The sequence below is a fragment of the Ictidomys tridecemlineatus genome, chromosome 11 (genome assembly GCF_052094955.1).
Source record: "Ictidomys tridecemlineatus isolate mIctTri1 chromosome 11, mIctTri1.hap1, whole genome shotgun sequence".
Classification (NCBI taxonomy): Eukaryota; Metazoa; Chordata; class Mammalia; order Rodentia; family Sciuridae; genus Ictidomys; species Ictidomys tridecemlineatus.
Window position 1 is genome coordinate 58,995,636 of NC_135487.1, and position 17,296 is coordinate 59,012,931.

General features: G+C 36.8%; 1 protein-coding gene across 2 annotated transcripts in view; it reads right to left on the reverse strand.

Moving 5' to 3' along the window:
* Erich3 (glutamate rich 3) overlaps positions 1–17,296 on the reverse strand; it is a 104,420-nt gene that overhangs the window by 38,332 nt on the left and 48,792 nt on the right. The window contains exons 1-3 of one of the 2 annotated variants that reach the window (XM_040288870.2): positions 12,423–14,691; positions 11,743–11,923; positions 4,595–4,781 (exon numbers count right to left, since the gene is read on the reverse strand). In XM_040288870.2, the coding sequence (XP_040144804.2) occupies positions 4,595–4,781; positions 11,743–11,872 (317 nt within the window). In that variant the 5' untranslated portion in view covers positions 11,873–11,923; positions 12,423–14,691. Of the gene's footprint in view, positions 1–4,594; positions 4,782–11,742; positions 11,924–12,422; positions 14,692–17,296 lie in introns of those variants that run through there. The other variant, XM_021730096.3, reaches the window with a different exon arrangement.

The following is a 17,296-nucleotide window of genomic DNA, read 5'->3' on the forward strand; positions in this document are numbered from 1 at the left end:
GGATTCATCACCCACCAACCATTACCAAACAATTGTCACTGTTATACAAATGGAGAAACTGAAGCTGAAAAGCTTCCATGACTTGCTCAAGGTCATCCAGTAGATAAGCTGGATGTATGTAGGTATGTAGATGGAATTCTTGCTCAAAACTGTTAGACTCCATCACCTTCCACTGGAGTACAACATAGTGTTCCATGACAGGTGTAGCTGCTAAGATGATCAGTGACACAGATAAATGTCACACAGTTGGGTTTCCACCAGAGAAAGCACCCACTCTCACCAGAAACTAACACAATTTGTAGAAGTTTCCACCAATGCCCGCAGACAGTCCGTGACTTGGAATAGGTGTCTGGCAGACATTAGCTTCAATGTTCCTCCTTCTCTAGAACTTCACATGGCCCCCTCTCTCCATGTCACACACTACTGGGGAACTAAGTCTCTTGTAGTGGACAGGTGAAAAGGCTTCCAAGTGCAGTCAAAACTTGTCAGCCAGGAACAATAGGAGTAATAGTAAAATGTGAAAATTGTCCTCAATCTAAATCAAATCTAATAGCAATTTTTTAAACTGAAGATTTCACTGAATTCCAGCCACGTTCAGTCTTGAAATAGCACAGGAATTGGTCTTAGTACATTCTCTCAATAAGCAAATGCAAGAACTGAGTTCTATCACTTAACATTTCAATATCTCCCCATGGGTGGGGGGAAGCTAAAAGGATTTGCACTCAAGCTATCAAGCTGTAGAAAAATGAAATAAGAAAATAAACTTACCTCACCCATAATAAGCATGATAAATATTTCTGGACTATAATGGTGATGTGCTTAGCACATAGCTTTCCTTGGAATAAAGGTGTCATGCCTCTTCACAAAATATGATTACTAGCATTGCCTTCTGTTCAAGCTGTTCCTCCCTCATTAATGGCAACACCAAGCCCACTTCCTTGGAGCTTCTGATAGGCTGTTACCTTTGGTTATTCTGGGACAATGTAAAAGCTTTGATGCCTCTCTACTGCATGCACAGACTTTTATTGCCCATCTGCTAAGGGGAATTGGACGAACGAAGTGAGTAGCATCTGTGCTCCCCTTGTCATGACGACCTATTTGATTTCCGAGTATATCTGAGGTGTCAATTTTGATTACTAAAGCTCATTCTGCATTCTCCTTGGTTAGGCAACTCTTCTTCCAAGTTTCACTCTAGCAATTGAAAATAACAACCGTGCCTCTTCAAACATTTCCCGTAATTAAGGGGTGAGCACAGTATGCAGAACCTTTACATTTTGGAATTGACCACTGCTAATATTTTCTTGTTTCCTGAAGACCTTAAGAAGGTAATTTTCAATCATTTTTAGAAATAGAAGTCCCAGTGGTTTTATTTGACCACATCTTTCCTTTATCACATTGTGAAATTTGCAGGACCAGCCCTTTTTAAATGAGTTAAGACTAATTTCATTTTGAACAACCTGGGAAGAGATAATATACACTCCTTAAAATAACTAAAAGTATTGTAATGGTGTCTCCAAAAAAAAAGAATATTCAACATAACCAGTGATATCAGTTCTCTTTATAGGTGGTTCTCAACTTTCACTGAAGTTCTATGTATTGGTGCCCCTGGAATAATTGAAGTCATCTCAAATAGGCCAGGGGCCAAATAAACAAGATTTTAGATTTACCCTTCCATTCCTACCCCTTTAAACATGTCTGAATTGACTTTCACCTAATCTGCAACAGGGGGACATCAAACAACACTACTTTGAGCATTTACAGGTTTGATTGGAAGAAATGATTTAGAAATTAACAAATTTCTTTAAGGAATTTATAAAACAATTCCTATAAGGATTGTACAATTATGTTGAGGGTAACAAGCCTTATCCTTTAATGCCATAACCACTTTGATAATATTTGCAAAGGTGGATGAAAGAAGGTAGAGAGGACTTTTTGTGAATCTGAAATCACACAAAGGATTGTACAGAAGCTAGGAGATGTTGAATAGAACAGCAGATGTCATCAGTCAGGTTGTGGTACACACACCTCCTAAAAAGTGCTCAGAGCTAAAAATGTACAGATTTGATGGGTACACATCCCAAAGAATGCAATGTGTTTGCACGTGGACAATCATAGCTCATTAGTTTTCCTGGCACCAAAATTTTGCTCTAGGCCATTCAATTCTCCTGCTCGCTGGATGATCTTTTTCAGACCGTGTTCCCTCCCCTAAAATTTCCAACCCCTCCTCCTCAACTTCAGCTAATAAATGTATTTCCTATTTTAGAAAGTAGAAACAATTAGCAGATGACTTTCAGTTGGTCTTCGTAATCCCCCATCTTACCTTTCTCTCTCCCATATATGCCAATGTTCCTATTGATGCTATAGAAGAAGGACCTTTCTCTTCTTAGGGTTTACAACCCCATGTGAGCCCTAGATCCTATCTTCTCTAGTCTAGTTAAGCACAAAGTGCTAGCAATTTTCCCCTTCATGTCATGTTTCATCTATTTTTCCTTCTTTAGAGTATCAATCATATCCATTAGTATAAAGACATGTTATGGTATCACCTCTTAAAAAATAAAATGTTCCTTTAACCCCTATATTCCCTCACCTGGTTACCACCAAATTAACATTTTTAAAGGAAACTCTTTTAACTCTATTTTTAAAAATATGTCTATAATCTCGGACCTTAGTTCTTCCCCAATTGCTCTGTATCTCACTCTAATTGAGCCTACATCCCTACCACTTCACTATAAATTGTCTCAAGATCACCAAAAACAAACACATTCCCAAGTCAATGTCCAATCTCTAGTTTTCATTTTACGTAATCTACCCACATATTTCAGTCCGTTAAGCATTCCCTTCTCCAAACATCTGTTCATTTCCAAAATATTGGTCTGAGTTCTCTTTCTGAACACTGACTATCTTTGTCAGGCTGGTGCCTCTTGATTTCCCCTATCTCTGACTTGTAATGATGTGCAGCTTATTCTCCGACATTTTCTCTATGTGTATCCTTTCTTAAGCAATCTCACTCCATTCCATGACTTTCAGTGCCGTGCCTTCTACATACAAACCTTTCTCAAATTTAGATATCAAGCCAAGACCCCTTACCTGAGCCCAGATTCATACATCCACCTGCCTAGTGAACAGTAACTTACAGTGTCTCAGATGTCTCACACTCACTGTGGTCCAAAACCAAAACCCCTTCATTTGATCTCTAAGCCTGCGTTTTTCTCAAACCTATCTTAAGTACATGATAATAGGACATCTTCCTAGCTATTTAGGCCAAAAACTTTTTAGTCAACTTTGATTCTTTATGTCAACCCTGAATCTATCCATCAAAAAAAAACTCTGTAAGCTCTACCTTTAAAATATATATTGAATCCAATCACATCAAACTCTTTCCACCAATCTCTCTTTCCTGAAATAAACATTTCCAAGATTCTCCCCACTCTGGTGGTTTATTTTTCCCAGAGGATTTCCTGTCAGATTGGGCTAGTTGCTCAAAACCTTGCAGGTTTCTCCTCCTCCTCTGAATGACGGTCACTCTATGACTTTAGAACTTCTACAGGGTTTGGTCCCACTGCTCCTCTGTCTTCCTCTTCTATCACTGTTCCATTCCTTATTTTGGCTCTGGTCACATAATCTGAGACACACATACTCCAAGTCTGCTTCTCCTTCATGCCTTCTGCGTGTTTTTCCTCTCTAAAAAGCTATCAGGAGGAAGAGACCTTTTTTTCCTAGTTTCTGCTCAAAAACCATCAGAGAGGTGTTTCCTGACTACCTCACTTAAGACAACTCCTTATCCCATGACCCTTGTGCCCCTTTCTCTTGTTAATTCCCTTATCATGTTTTGTGTTTATCTTGCTTAATACCATGTGACATGATTTATTAGTGTATTAGTATGTTATTTTCCCTTCTCCTGTTAGAATAACTTCTATGATAGCATGTCACTTGGTTGGTTCACTCTTGTGTTCTAGTTTGGCATCAAGTCAATTCCCCATGAATATTTTCAGGAAAAAAAAAAATGAAAGCCCAAAGGCAAAACTCCCAATTTCAAAGAGAATGTCCAACATGAAAGCTGATAAACAACAGCTAAAACTAACCTTTCATCATGCATTTTGTCATAAGTTTGAAATGAAGATAATGAGAAGGCAAATTGGGCCACATCATAATGCAAGCGCACCCTAATATGCATAACCTTTAATATTCAGTCACACAGGACTGATGCTTGGTACAAGGCATGTGTTTGGGGTTTTAATCCTAGACCAGTTACTAACATCAAAAAATAAAGTAAAAAAAAAAAGTTTTAAAACTGTCCTCTCTTTTCTATCAGAAACAGAATTTCAGGCAGTTTGAGGAAAAAGAGGAAAAAAAAGTAAGACGACTTAAAATACTAGCACCTTTTATCTCTATTATAAAATCATCTATAAATCTTATATTTTTAATTCCAAATATAAACCTTCAGTGATGTAGTAAACAGCCTTTAACATAAATATTTTGGGCTCATATACACTGGTTTTGCTTTTAAAATCATATAAAGAAATGAATTAATAAACACAAAAGAAGAAAACTTCAGCAAAGCCAGCCCTCTACCGCAGGAAATGTGTTTCCATACTTGTAGCAAGGAGATGCTTTCTCCACGCACACAAACCCAAAGTAGCCTCGTCTGCCTCCAAGTCTGGAACCTTTTCGGTGCTTGAATTCACAGCAGGAGCTTAACCTGTTCACCTGCAAACCATTCAGGAAAAAGGTGAGGCTGAAGGGAAAACCATGGTGCCTTTTGGAAATAAACTGAAAGGTCTCTGGAATAAAAAAAATAAAAAAAAAAAAAGAAAGAAAGAAAGAAATGCATTAGTGAAAGCAACCATGAACCAACATCTTCCCAACTACATTTTTCTTTAGGCAAATACATTGTGCAATAAATCATCTTTTAATTCGAGAACAACTTAAATCATAAAAACACATTCTGTCACTTGGAGTTTGTAATAGATGCTCAATATCTTATACAACTCTTTGATATACAATAATATCTAACATTATATGAGCACTTCTTATGTTCTAGCATTATGCCTGATTATCTTAGTTTTGCTATTTCTCAACAATCACAAGAGGTGGGAATATTTCTATTGCTATTTCTAGATGAGGAAATTGAAGCTTAGAAGAGGTCGAGGATTTATTCACTATCATACAGTAAGTTGGAGAGTTAGTGATTAAAGATAAACATCTCCACAGAGTCCACGCCTGTCTCTTGTTATTTTGCCATCCCTCCCCCTTCCAGGCCAGGGATTGAATTCAGGGCCACTCTGTCACTGAGCTAATCTCCAACCCTTTTATTTTTATTTTGAGACAGAGTCTCCATAATTCGTCCATGCTAGCCTCAAACTTGCGATCATTGTGCCTTAGCCTCCAGAGTTGTCAGATGATACTTGTGCAGCAACATGCACAAATGCTCTTGATAAAGTACATAATGACAAAAGAACACTGTGAGGTCAATCAGATGTTTTAAAAGTTCACATTTTTAGTTGTGGCCTTAAATATCCTAATACATATGTGAATGACGCAGAGTTACTCCATCTGTAAGTGATACTCAATTCTATTTGAATTTGAGACTTCTTTAATTCTCACCCACCCGCTCACTGAAACATCCTACCAATTAATTAGAAACCAATGGCTGTGATTAATAGTCTAATCATCCAAATCTTTGTAATTCTCTTTGACAAAAAAAGAGACCCTAAACTTCAAGACCTACAGACCTAATTCTTTACAATCCTGCTTCTCATGAACAACAGAAGTTTTCAAACTTGAATGAATTCTGGTCCCAGAATCACCTAGAAGACTTATTAAAACACAGACTGCTGATATTTACCCCAGAGTTCTTAGTCAGCATTTCTAACAAGTTTCTAATCAACTCGGATGCTGCTGGTTCCTGGGACCCCACTTTGAGAACCCTGATCCAGATACATGCTTGTATGTTTGTAAAAAACCATGAGAACTAAAGCTAGCATTGCTCATCTTGGTTTCTCTAGGTCCAAGAACAAGTATAAAGGAGGACTCCCAAAATAATTAATGAATCATTATTTGACCAACATCCTTCACAGTCACCTAGAAAAGCTGTGAGTGTACCACATTATGCTCCTAAAATATTTCTAAGTCAGATGCACCTTGTCCTAAAAACACACACACACACACAAAAAAAAAAAAAAAACTACTGAAAAAGTAATTCTGCCATTTACATTTAAGTATTTTTGATGTGAGATTAAATAAACTAGGGGGAAAACTGAAAAACTTAGCATGCTGGGAAGCTAAAACACAATAGGTTTAAAAATCCATTTGTTTTAATAATAAGTAGACTCCTTAAGTGGTGACTAGAAAGCGAATTTGATTGCTTCCATTACAGAAACTTGACCCCCACATTCATGTAACAGAGACCATTCTGCTGCAGCCTGTGTGCGTAACTCCTCAAGTACCCAGTGCAGGAAGAAAATATATATGCTCAGGAATATGCTGATAACTGGCACAGGAAATCCCTTCTGGATGTGACTGTCCCTCCACTTGATGCTCATGCAGCTGGAGAGCACACCCAGCTGTTATTCCATTTTGTTCTTTTTTTCCCCCCAAATTTACTGAGGAAGAACTGACACCCTTTGCTTTTACTCTTTTGTATTTATTTTATAATTTTATAATTGAAATTATAGTGACATTTCTCAATGCTGACTTGATTCATACCAGAAATCACAAAGTTTTGGTCCATGTCCCAGTTCTTCACTTACTACTTGGATGTCCTCGGGGGAAGTTATATAACTTTGGTTCCAGAATTTTCACCTATAAAATGGGGATGGTTGGGGTGATGGAGATCTCAGTTTACCTACTTTGCAGAGCAGACTTAAAGATGATGTAATGTACAATATTAGGAAGCACTTTATAATACTTACAAAACTTAGTTATTCATTATTTACCAACAGTGGATAGTGCTGTTATAGGCACTGAAAGAAAGCAAAAATATTAAAAATGAAAAATCAAATGTGGTCATCTCCTCCAAAAGTTATAATTCAGCAGGAGAGACAAAATTAATGTACCAAGCTTCTAGAGTGAGCTCACCAAATCCTCTCCCCTTAAAAATTTGTCTCTGGAAATGAACCAAAGTCTTAAAACCAACTGAGCAGCACTCATTCATAAAAAAATCACTGAACTTGAGGTAGAAACAGCAGAGAATTGGAGGCATCATTGCCTGGGGCTGCTCTCATCCCCACTCCTGCCACTGTTTCATCACAGTAGCTCTAATTGGGGAGGGCAGCACATAAATAACCAGCAGTTTCCCTGTCAGTGGGGGCTGCCTTGATATGGAGCAAAAGAGGGAAAATCTCTTGGCCTGTGGCACTACCAGTAATAAGTAGCTATCTCGGAGGCAAGCTAACAGGGAAGGTCAGAGGTTCCCTGAGATTGGAGTTCTAATTAGGAATAGCAACAGGCCAGTGGACCAACCAGAAATTTAACAGGGAGATACAGGCAATAAGGCAATCTTAGAAGCATTCAATAAGCTCTCCCATATCACCATGAACTGGAAGGAGCACGGGTCCGAGTGGACCTGACCTATTCATTCATTCTCAACCTACTTGGAGCTTATCTTATGCAGAGAAGAAATAGAGAATGGTGGAAATAAAAGTTGGAGAAGACTTGGAAACTACTGGAACTTGAATGTCCTCCCGAGCCACTGAAATTGAAAACCACTCAGAACCTCAAGATGTGATATTATTTGGAAATAAGGTCTTCATAGATAAAATTAGTGAAGGAATGAGATGAGATAACCCTGGCTTTCAGTTTTTCCCAAAATTCAATGACTAACATCCTCATAGAAAGAAAAGGGTACAAAGAGTACACATGCAGAGATGTACAAAGAAGGCCATGTCAAGACAGAAGCAGAGACTAGAGATGGAACTACATGTGAGAAAGGAGGGCCAAGAATTACTAGGAGCCACCAAATCTTTCTTCCTCAGAGTTTGTCAGGGGGCAAGGACTTGCTAATACCTTCATTTGGGATTTCTTGTCTCCAGACTTTTAAGAGAATAAATGTCTATTGTTATAAGCCACAATCTGAGAGACAGCTACAATCAGTCTTAGGAAACTAACACCCCTACCAACAGAACTACTAGCAGAAGGGAGAGGGTGTTTGAGTCTTAACTTCTTACCAATCATTAATGAAATCAGAGACACCTTTGAGACCAAACTAAAAAATAAAAATAGAATTCTTAAAATTTGCAGTACCTGTAATATACAATATAAAATATCTTTTGTTCCAACTAAACCCAACAGACTTGTAAAGAAACAGGAAAAGGACCCATAATCAGAAAAATATATAAAAGCAATAATAGCCATTTCTACAAATCCAATCAAGAATCACAATATGTGCATATTCAAAATCTTTATATGTCCATAACAGCATTATTTTTAATAGCCCCCAAATGGAAACAATACAAATACCCTTTAACTGGTGATTGCACAGAAACTATGATATGTCCATGTGATAGCATACAGTCGGCTATACAATGAGCATAACTACTGGCACATTCAGGTGAAAAATCTCTCATCTGAAATGCTTTGGGATAAGAAGTATTTCAGATTTCAGAATTTTTTTTGCATTTTGAAATACTTGCAGAGACTTTAAATGTCTAAGAATCCCTAATCTGGAAATCTAAAATCCTAAAATGCTCCAAAATTCAAAATTGTACACGTCACTATACTAAAAATAAATGCATGTCTCTTAAAAATGGTATGCAAAGTGAGAGAAACAAGACACAAAATATTACCTATTGCATGATTACATTTATATAAAATATCCAGAAGTCATTTTCAGAAAGAAAAATTAGTAGAAACAGAAAACAGATCAGTGGTTGTAGGGGGCTGACTATGAGAGTAAGGACTCACTGCCCATGAGCACCCAGGGACTTTCTGACATGATGATGTTCTAAAATGAGCTTATAATAATGGCTGCAGTACTTATCCAAATTTCTTTTTTTTTAATATTTTATTTTTTAGTTCTCGGCGGACACAACATCTTTGTTTGTATGTGGTGCTGAGGATCGAACCCGGGTCGCACGCATGCCAGGCGAGCGCGCTACCGCTTGAGCCACATCCTCAGCCCCCCAAATTTCTAAAACCTATTGAGTGACATGCTTATGAAGAACAAATTGCAAGGCATCTAATTTATACCTTGAAATCTAAAAAAAAAAAATCTTTAAAAATACATGATATCACGTCAAGGAAAAAGAAACAGTCAATGAATAAAAAAGAAAAAACAATGCTTCAGTTTTGAGTATCAAGAGCCATGGGCCACTGGGGTAGAGCAAAGTGGAAGTCCCCTGAGAAAGGTGCAAAGGCTCAACCTAAGTCTTAAAAATAGTTGAAATTTTAAGTTAAAAAGAAGGAAGGATAGTGCATCACTAACAAAGGAAACAGCACAAGACAAAATTTTGTGGGGGACAGCCGAAGACCTGTTTGCCAGGGGATAATGAGGACTCACAAATGAGTGAGATGGGATCACGTTATGAAAATACAAGGAAATGGGGCACAAAAGAGAGCAAAAAAAAAAAAAAAGGACTTTATTCATTGCCTTCACATGAACCCATGAGGCCAAGGTTGGTTTTATTCAAAAAGATAAATGCAGCAAGTAAAAATTCCTGTGAAGAAACTGTAGCATTTACAAGTAGCAAAAGTATTTTGTGACTGCATAGGTGATATAATAGGCAATCAGCTTGTGATTTGGAGTCTAAAATCTAACTACAAGAGGCATAATGAATTACTTTGAGAATAAAAGATGTACTTGCTGCATTCCTAAATAATTTTACTGTTATTTTTAATAGAAAAGCAAGACAAATTAACAAAATGCCCTATTTTAATGAGTTTACTGCTCTAAGCATATGCTAAAGGCCCTTATTTTTTAACAGAGATTTCTAAAAATGTATTCACATTTGACAGATTTGTACATAGCTTTGATTTATAAAAAGGGCAGATTATTTTCAGTCCAACTAAACTGCTAAGATTGCTGAACTTCAAGACAACTCTAAACTGCCCAACTTTTCAATTTGAACAATTACTTTCCTGGCAATCAAAGGCAAGCTGATACAAAGTATTACATGGACAAGATTCAATTATTAGAGTCCACATTCCTTCCTATTATTCAAGACTATCCAATGCCATAACAAAAAGTTCCAGTATCAATATGTATGCCAAATAATTCTGTGTGGGGTTACACCCTCTCCTCATGTAAACTGGTTCTGTGCCCTCATAGAGAGTACCAGAATGCTGTTCAGCCAACACTCATTTTTTTCTTTTATATCTACCACATTATCCAGCAGTCAAATAGGTATTATGTATACATTTTATTGAATAAAGTGTAATCTAGGACCCAGGAAAATGTTCTTGCTGTAATTTCCAACTTTAGATTATAACTAATTTCAGTAATTCCCCTAAATTAATAGATGAAAGTTATACTTAAAAAACTAAATGTATGCATCTACGCCAAACTCATTCAGAGTTTCAAGTACCTCATATTATGAAAATATAGGAAACTTATTGTTACTGATAACAGCTAACTAAAGTAGTATAGAACTAAGCCAGGTTTTGCACCTAGGCAGGGGCAGGGCCCTGCTTTTGACTGTACAGTACTGGATGTGGAACCTTGGGGAGCCAACTTGGAGCACCTCCTATTTTCCTCATCTATAGATGGAGTGAATGAACTCTGGAAGGCTATGGCAAAATGAGTCTACGTTAAATTACATTTCCACCAAATATGAAAAATGAGAAAAACAGTTTCTGGCATAACTGAGCATCATATTACATTTTAAGTCAAAACTAACATGCAAGCCTTTAGTCTTGTTTATTTGGGAAGTTTAAAACATACAATTCCTAAATATGTAGTTATATCTTTAAGAGTTTGAATTTTGTCATTAATTCCATCAATTTCCTTTTGATTGTATGAGAGAAATCAGAAAAGCCAAAAGTAAAATTCCTATGTTTGTCCTGCACTCCCTAAATTCCTAAGTCTCTGACAAGATCCTGCAAATATAAATAGTCGCTTTAATTAGTAAAAATAGTATTACAATCTTAACAGAGTTTCTTAAGCAAAAAGTAACAGATACAATCCTGTAAACAATTTTCTTTTTCATTGTTTCTTCACTAAACCAAATACTGAAGAAAAAACACTACAGTACAGCATGTGAAAACCAGGATATAAAAATTATCTTATTCTGATAAACATGAATTTATGACCAGATGAAAACAGAAATTTACTAAGAAGCCATTTAGCCAAATTTTGCACCAAGTTATTTAGGTGTGATTCACCCTGAAGTTTATTGGATTTGTGATTTTATCTCAACACACCTCTAAAGAACAAATTGCCAATCTGTTATTTTTCTCTTAGAATAATGTACGATATAATTCACTATGGCAAGCCAAATAGTTAACTTATAATTTGGGGCACAGCTTATTCGTGCAACATTTTAATGATCATACATCTCTATCCCAAAATTAATCTGTTACCGGGTTAAATCACTCCAAATTCCTTCTTCCACAATCTGCAGAAGTAATTGCTGCTTCAGTTTCAATCATGGAGCAGTAAATCTAGATTTACTTTTAGGCAGCTGGTTTATAAGTCCCTGGATATGCATAATTTCATAAAGTGATTGAAGTCATTTTGATATTATATCAACAACAGCTTATCTATAACATCAACCCCAAGCAATTAAAATATGCACGTTTCATGCGTACCATTTTCAAATAGTTTGCCTTTGTAGACACAAAGGTTTTCCCCACCACAGTGCTGTTGATAAATTTTTATTTCATCTCGGAAATCTTGGTTGTCATAAGCTAGGTGCACATTTTTCCCCAAATAGATCATTGTAATAGCTGCATTACTATGCAGTGATGTTTTATGAATCCTTCCTGAAACCTAGAATAAACAGAAAAGAGGCTTATTAACTAATTACTTTCTAATCAGTTCTTTTTTTCACATGGCATTATAATATGAAAATTAAAACAGAAAAGGCTAGTTTTATATACCTAGTAAAGTGTCAATTCATACAATGCACAGAAAGTCAAGCCCATTAAAAAACAAATCCCTCTAAACAACTATCAAATATGATTTTGCCTTTACATTTTGTAAACACTGGGAATTTGGACAAAATTTGTCATTTTATTATTGTATGTTTGCATATGTGTTATATATAGTAAATATGTCAATGATGCTAAGAGGAGATTACTTTTGATTTTTTAAACTAATTGTTAAAAATTCAACCAAATGAATAAATATTGATGCTATCATTTTGCCCTAATCCAAATTGACATTGATTAGGATTTAGCAATAGTGCTTATAATTGAATCTATCTTACAACTGGGCAGTGACAATACATCATTTCTGGGTTTTAGCCATCTGAGAGGGGCATGCTCACGTTGATTCCTTCTGTGGTCACTGAGGATTAGGCATCTCATATTTTCTGTGGCTGGGATTAGCCACTCTCACAGGGGCATACAGTTCCATGAAAAAATAACATTACTAATATTAGCCTTAATATGAAAACAATATATCCAACAAATTTTTTAAAATACCTCATAAAACTATTGAATAAGGCAATCAATTTAAATTCTTTATAAAATATGCAATTAATGTACATGCCAGAGATTTTTGAAATGTCCTAGGCATTCCTTCCCATATAATATTCTGAAGTGTGTTCATGAGTGTGAAAGTACAGAGTGTCCACCTAACCTCTAAAAGGAGAAGGCAGAAAGGGAGCAAAATAGGAATGGATGAGAGGGCTGAGACTGAGATGGCTTAGTAAGAACAGAATAGGTCTCTAATTATGCATGGGCCAGGCTTTTTCACTTTTCTGAAATAACTTTTAGCTAAATGAAAAGTATAAAAGAAATTTTTAGTTAAACAGAAAATGTGGTGAGACAAACTTTCAGCAGATGCAAGGCAATTATCTGAGTTTGAACTCATTAAATTAGGCATATATGGGAAGCATTCTTTTTTTTTTTTTAAGAATAAGCTGCAACAAAACCTTTCTGAAGGAACTACTGAAATATTTCCATCGCCAAAGCCATCAGCACTTCTACCTCAGAGAATATTTTTCTGTTCAATTCTATTTCTCTGAAGCAAAAACCAGAGAAAATAAATCTGATGAAATGAAATTCTGCAAATGACGGTCTGAGAAGAATAAATGTTGGGGGAAAGTCCGAGGTTGAAAACTATTCAGGCAAATGGTCTTGCCTGTGCTTATACAGAGCTCCCATATAGAGAGAGATAATCAACAGAAATATTTCAGGGATATCAAAAGTCATGAAGGCAAATGGGCAAACTGGATATAATGCTTTGCAGATTAGAAGCAGTTCCCTGAATTCCAGTCAAAAGCAGAGGCATGAAGGCAAGCCCGGCTCCTACTTGCAAAATCATAATCCCATGTTTCTGCTTCCCAAGCAGCTGGGTTGGGGGTGGGCAGAGGATGTCGATACTGTGACCTGCGAGAGTGCAGCCCACCACACAATCAGCACACTTATGGCAAATCCACTCCTCAAGCTTCCGCTACAACATTTAATGAAGTGACTGATTAAATAATAGCATCCCTTTTCTGTTAAGCAATACTTTCTGAAATGGCATGAATTTAGAGAGAGCTCCTCCGAGCTTCTGGGAGATAAGCACACTATAAATACAAGGTTATAGTGGCATTAGAGGGAGAGGAAGGCCTGCTTCTTACATAAGAAATGAGAAACTGGAGGGAGAGACTTTTAAAAATGAAATAAATGGCAGCCTTTCACGCTTTTCATTCCTTCTTAGTCATAATTTTTTTCTGCTGAAGTATATTTCTGATAGCAACATCTCTGTCCTCTTGGGTCTAGTTACTTCATCCTCTTTTTAAAAAATATTCTCCAATTATTGTCACCGAGTAAACTTTTCTGTGTCCTAACAGGAGGCCCAAGCCACAGCTTGTGATTTAGTACATATACTAGGAAACAAACCATTGTCCCTTTTAATTGACTAAATTACCTCTGTATTACCATCTTCCAAGGTTATAATAACCTCCCAGACTAATGAAACTTTAACAAGGTTACATGGCCTTTCCTGCTGTCCTCAAATAACTACCAAAACCTTTCATGAAAATCCAGTTCCATTTCAAGGAGCAAGGTCTCATAGCCCTGCACAACCAAGGCTTATCTTTCTTACTTCATTCACCAGTTGATTAAGACTTTCCTTTTATTTTCTTTCAAATTTCTGAGGCAAGTGCCATGTGATAAATCACAGGTCCATGGAATGGTTCACCAGTCAGCCATTACGTATTTGCAATATTTAGCATTTAATTGATGTACTAAGCTATAACTGTAATCTCTTTTATCCCTGTCCTGACCTGTGTGAAGTATATAAGAAGAGACTGTATTGGTGTCAAAGTATCTGTTGTAATTGAGAGTACTGGGCAACAACTCTTCTCCACCCATTTAAACAAACCCTAGTGAACCTGAAACATAAAGTCTTAGGCCACTGCAATCGATTTTTAAGTAGTAGGGTCCATTGAATGTGTCATCCAAAGAGAAACACAGGGCCAGGTTCAGTGGTGCACACCTGTAATCCCAGAGGCTCAGGGAGGCTGAGGCAGGAGGATCGAGAGTTCAAATCCAGCCTCAGCAAAACCAAGGTACTAAACAACTTGGCAAAATCCTATCTCTAAATAACACACACACACACACACACACACACACACACACACATACATACATACATACATACATAAATAAATAAATAAAAACAGGGCTGGGGATGTGGTTCAGTGGTTGGGTGCCCTTCAGTTCTATCCCCAGTACCACTCCTCCCATACAAAAACAAAAAAGCAAAGTGGTACACAGTGACTGATTATTATGCTTGAGGGAAAAAACAGGCAGAAATATGAATTGTTTCAGGAACACTGGAATATATGGTTACCCTACTGATAGTCTCCCCACTCCAATTACATATCCCTCAAATATTTGTCCCCTGTTGGATACTGGATCTATTGATCCTCAATAAATCATGTGACTCTCCTGCTTAAATTTCATTAACAATTCCCAATATCTGCCTAATAAATTCCAACATTCCTCAAACATAAAATGTCTTACATTCTCTAGCTCTTGCTATCCCTTGATGCAATTTCTTGTTTTACATTTAAAAGTCCAGTAAGTGACCTGATTGTAGTGGTCCAAACAGTATCAACCTGTTTTTAATTTCTAAGCCTCAATCACTATATGAGTCACATGATATCAAAACTATTTCCTTACATTCCTCAGAGGGATAGGGTGACACCTTATCCATCTTAATGCCCCCAGTGAGGACCTGGATGTAGAAATGAAACAATGACTTATTCCACCTTCTCCCCTTTGCTGATAAAAAAAAAAAAAGCTGCAATATGTTGGAACACAGTAGTAATCAGAATATGAAAACTGACTTAAGTGTTCTGTTCATTCAAACACCAACTTTGGGGGCTCATTCTTGATAAAAGATTGATACAAAAAAGCTGGCTCTTGCTTTCGGTAAGGAAGACTGAGACTCTGACCCTCTTAGTAAAGATTCTACCCTTGTACTCCAACCACTGCTGTGGCACCCAGAACCATATTTGGTCTCTCTTCTACTCCAGGGCATTGTTCACAGGGTCAATACTAACACTGTCTGGCCAGTGGCTTTTTAACTGCTTTTCAAGTCCTGGTTGATTGTACAGTTACTAAACTACAATGTTAATTTTAAGCAAAAACATTGTTTAAAAGAAAATGTCTAAAATGAATCAAGCCTACCATGAAGTATGTTGAGTTATCATATATTGAAATGATGCTATTTTCCTTCCTCACTCTCAAATCTGGAGCAACTGGTGAGAAAAACCAAGAATAAAAAATGCCAAGATAATACACTGACTATAATGGAAACTGAAAAAAAGATTTTAAAATTGAGTCAAAGGAATATGCAATTTTTCTAACAAAGCCTTAGCTTTGTTAGGTTTTATTGTTGGAGAAAGAGGATCTATATCTGAAAGTCATCCCTGATTTCCAAGATATTTGCTCAAGGTGAAAAGGATAAGAGTTTAATATTTCACATGGATAATAAAATAATAGCTATTTATGAACTTATTGGTAATAAATACACTGGATGAAATGTAAGCAAAATCAAATGGCTATCCTCAATGTCCTTAAAAATTCAGAATTTAGGAACAAGAAAAGTTCATGCGTATCTATGAGTATCTATAGTAAGGGATGCCAGAGAAGTATCAATGTCCTTTAGAAAAGGAAAAGGTAGAATTATTTTATGATGTACAAACTGGAGAGCAAAGGCCTTTGAGGTCTGGGAAGGTGGATGTCATTACACATCTTTCAGGTACTCACAGAAAATATGAGAAAAAGAATATTTGCCTTCCTAATATAAATATCAAGCTGGGCATTGTGGTGCACACTTGTAAACCCAGTGACTGGGAGGGTGGGGTGGGCTGAGGCAGGAGGCTCCCAAATTCAAAGCCAGCCACCAGCCTCAGCAACTTAGAGGCCCTAAGCAATTCAGTGAGATCCTGTCTCAAATGAAAAGGGCTGGGAATGTGGCTCAGTGGTAATGAACCCTTGGTTCAGTCCCCAGTACCAAAATAAAAAAGAAAGAAAGAAAAGAAATATCAGTAAGAGAGCCAGCTGCTCTCTGTGAGAAAGAAATGCCTGACAAATGACAATTAACTTCTTCAGAGATTTGAGGGGGAAAGTCTCCTAAATGAGTTCCATAGAATTTGGATGTAAGGAATACAAATATCAGCTTGCTGAACTGTATGCTTAACCTTTGATAATAAATTCTGTGGCCTCGGAAAGGTTATCTAAACTGTTTTTGCTTTAGTTGCCTCATCTCGGAAATGGAGATATTCTTTCTTAGGTTTACTGTGTGCATTAGATAGAAAATTTCTGTTAAAAACTGATCAAAATTCCTACCATATACTAAAGGCCTGCTAATTATAGGTGTACTCATTATTGTCATTATTAAACATAAAATTTCAGATTTTATTAAGAGTTAACAAAAAGCAAACACATGACAGCAGGTAATCAAATGAGAAAAAATAATAAATTTGAAAGTGAGTGAATTTCTAGCATAAGTTAAAAAACAAAACAAAAAAAAAGCATAATGTGGGGAATGGCAGTTGAAAACAGAGGGTAATTCAGGCTGGCCTGGATAGCAGTAGGGGAGGCAGGAAAGAGGCCAGAATCCAAGAGACCTTGAATGCCAATGGATTAAGCATGACTTCTTATTCTGACATGACATTTTGGAATCTGGGCCCTCGGT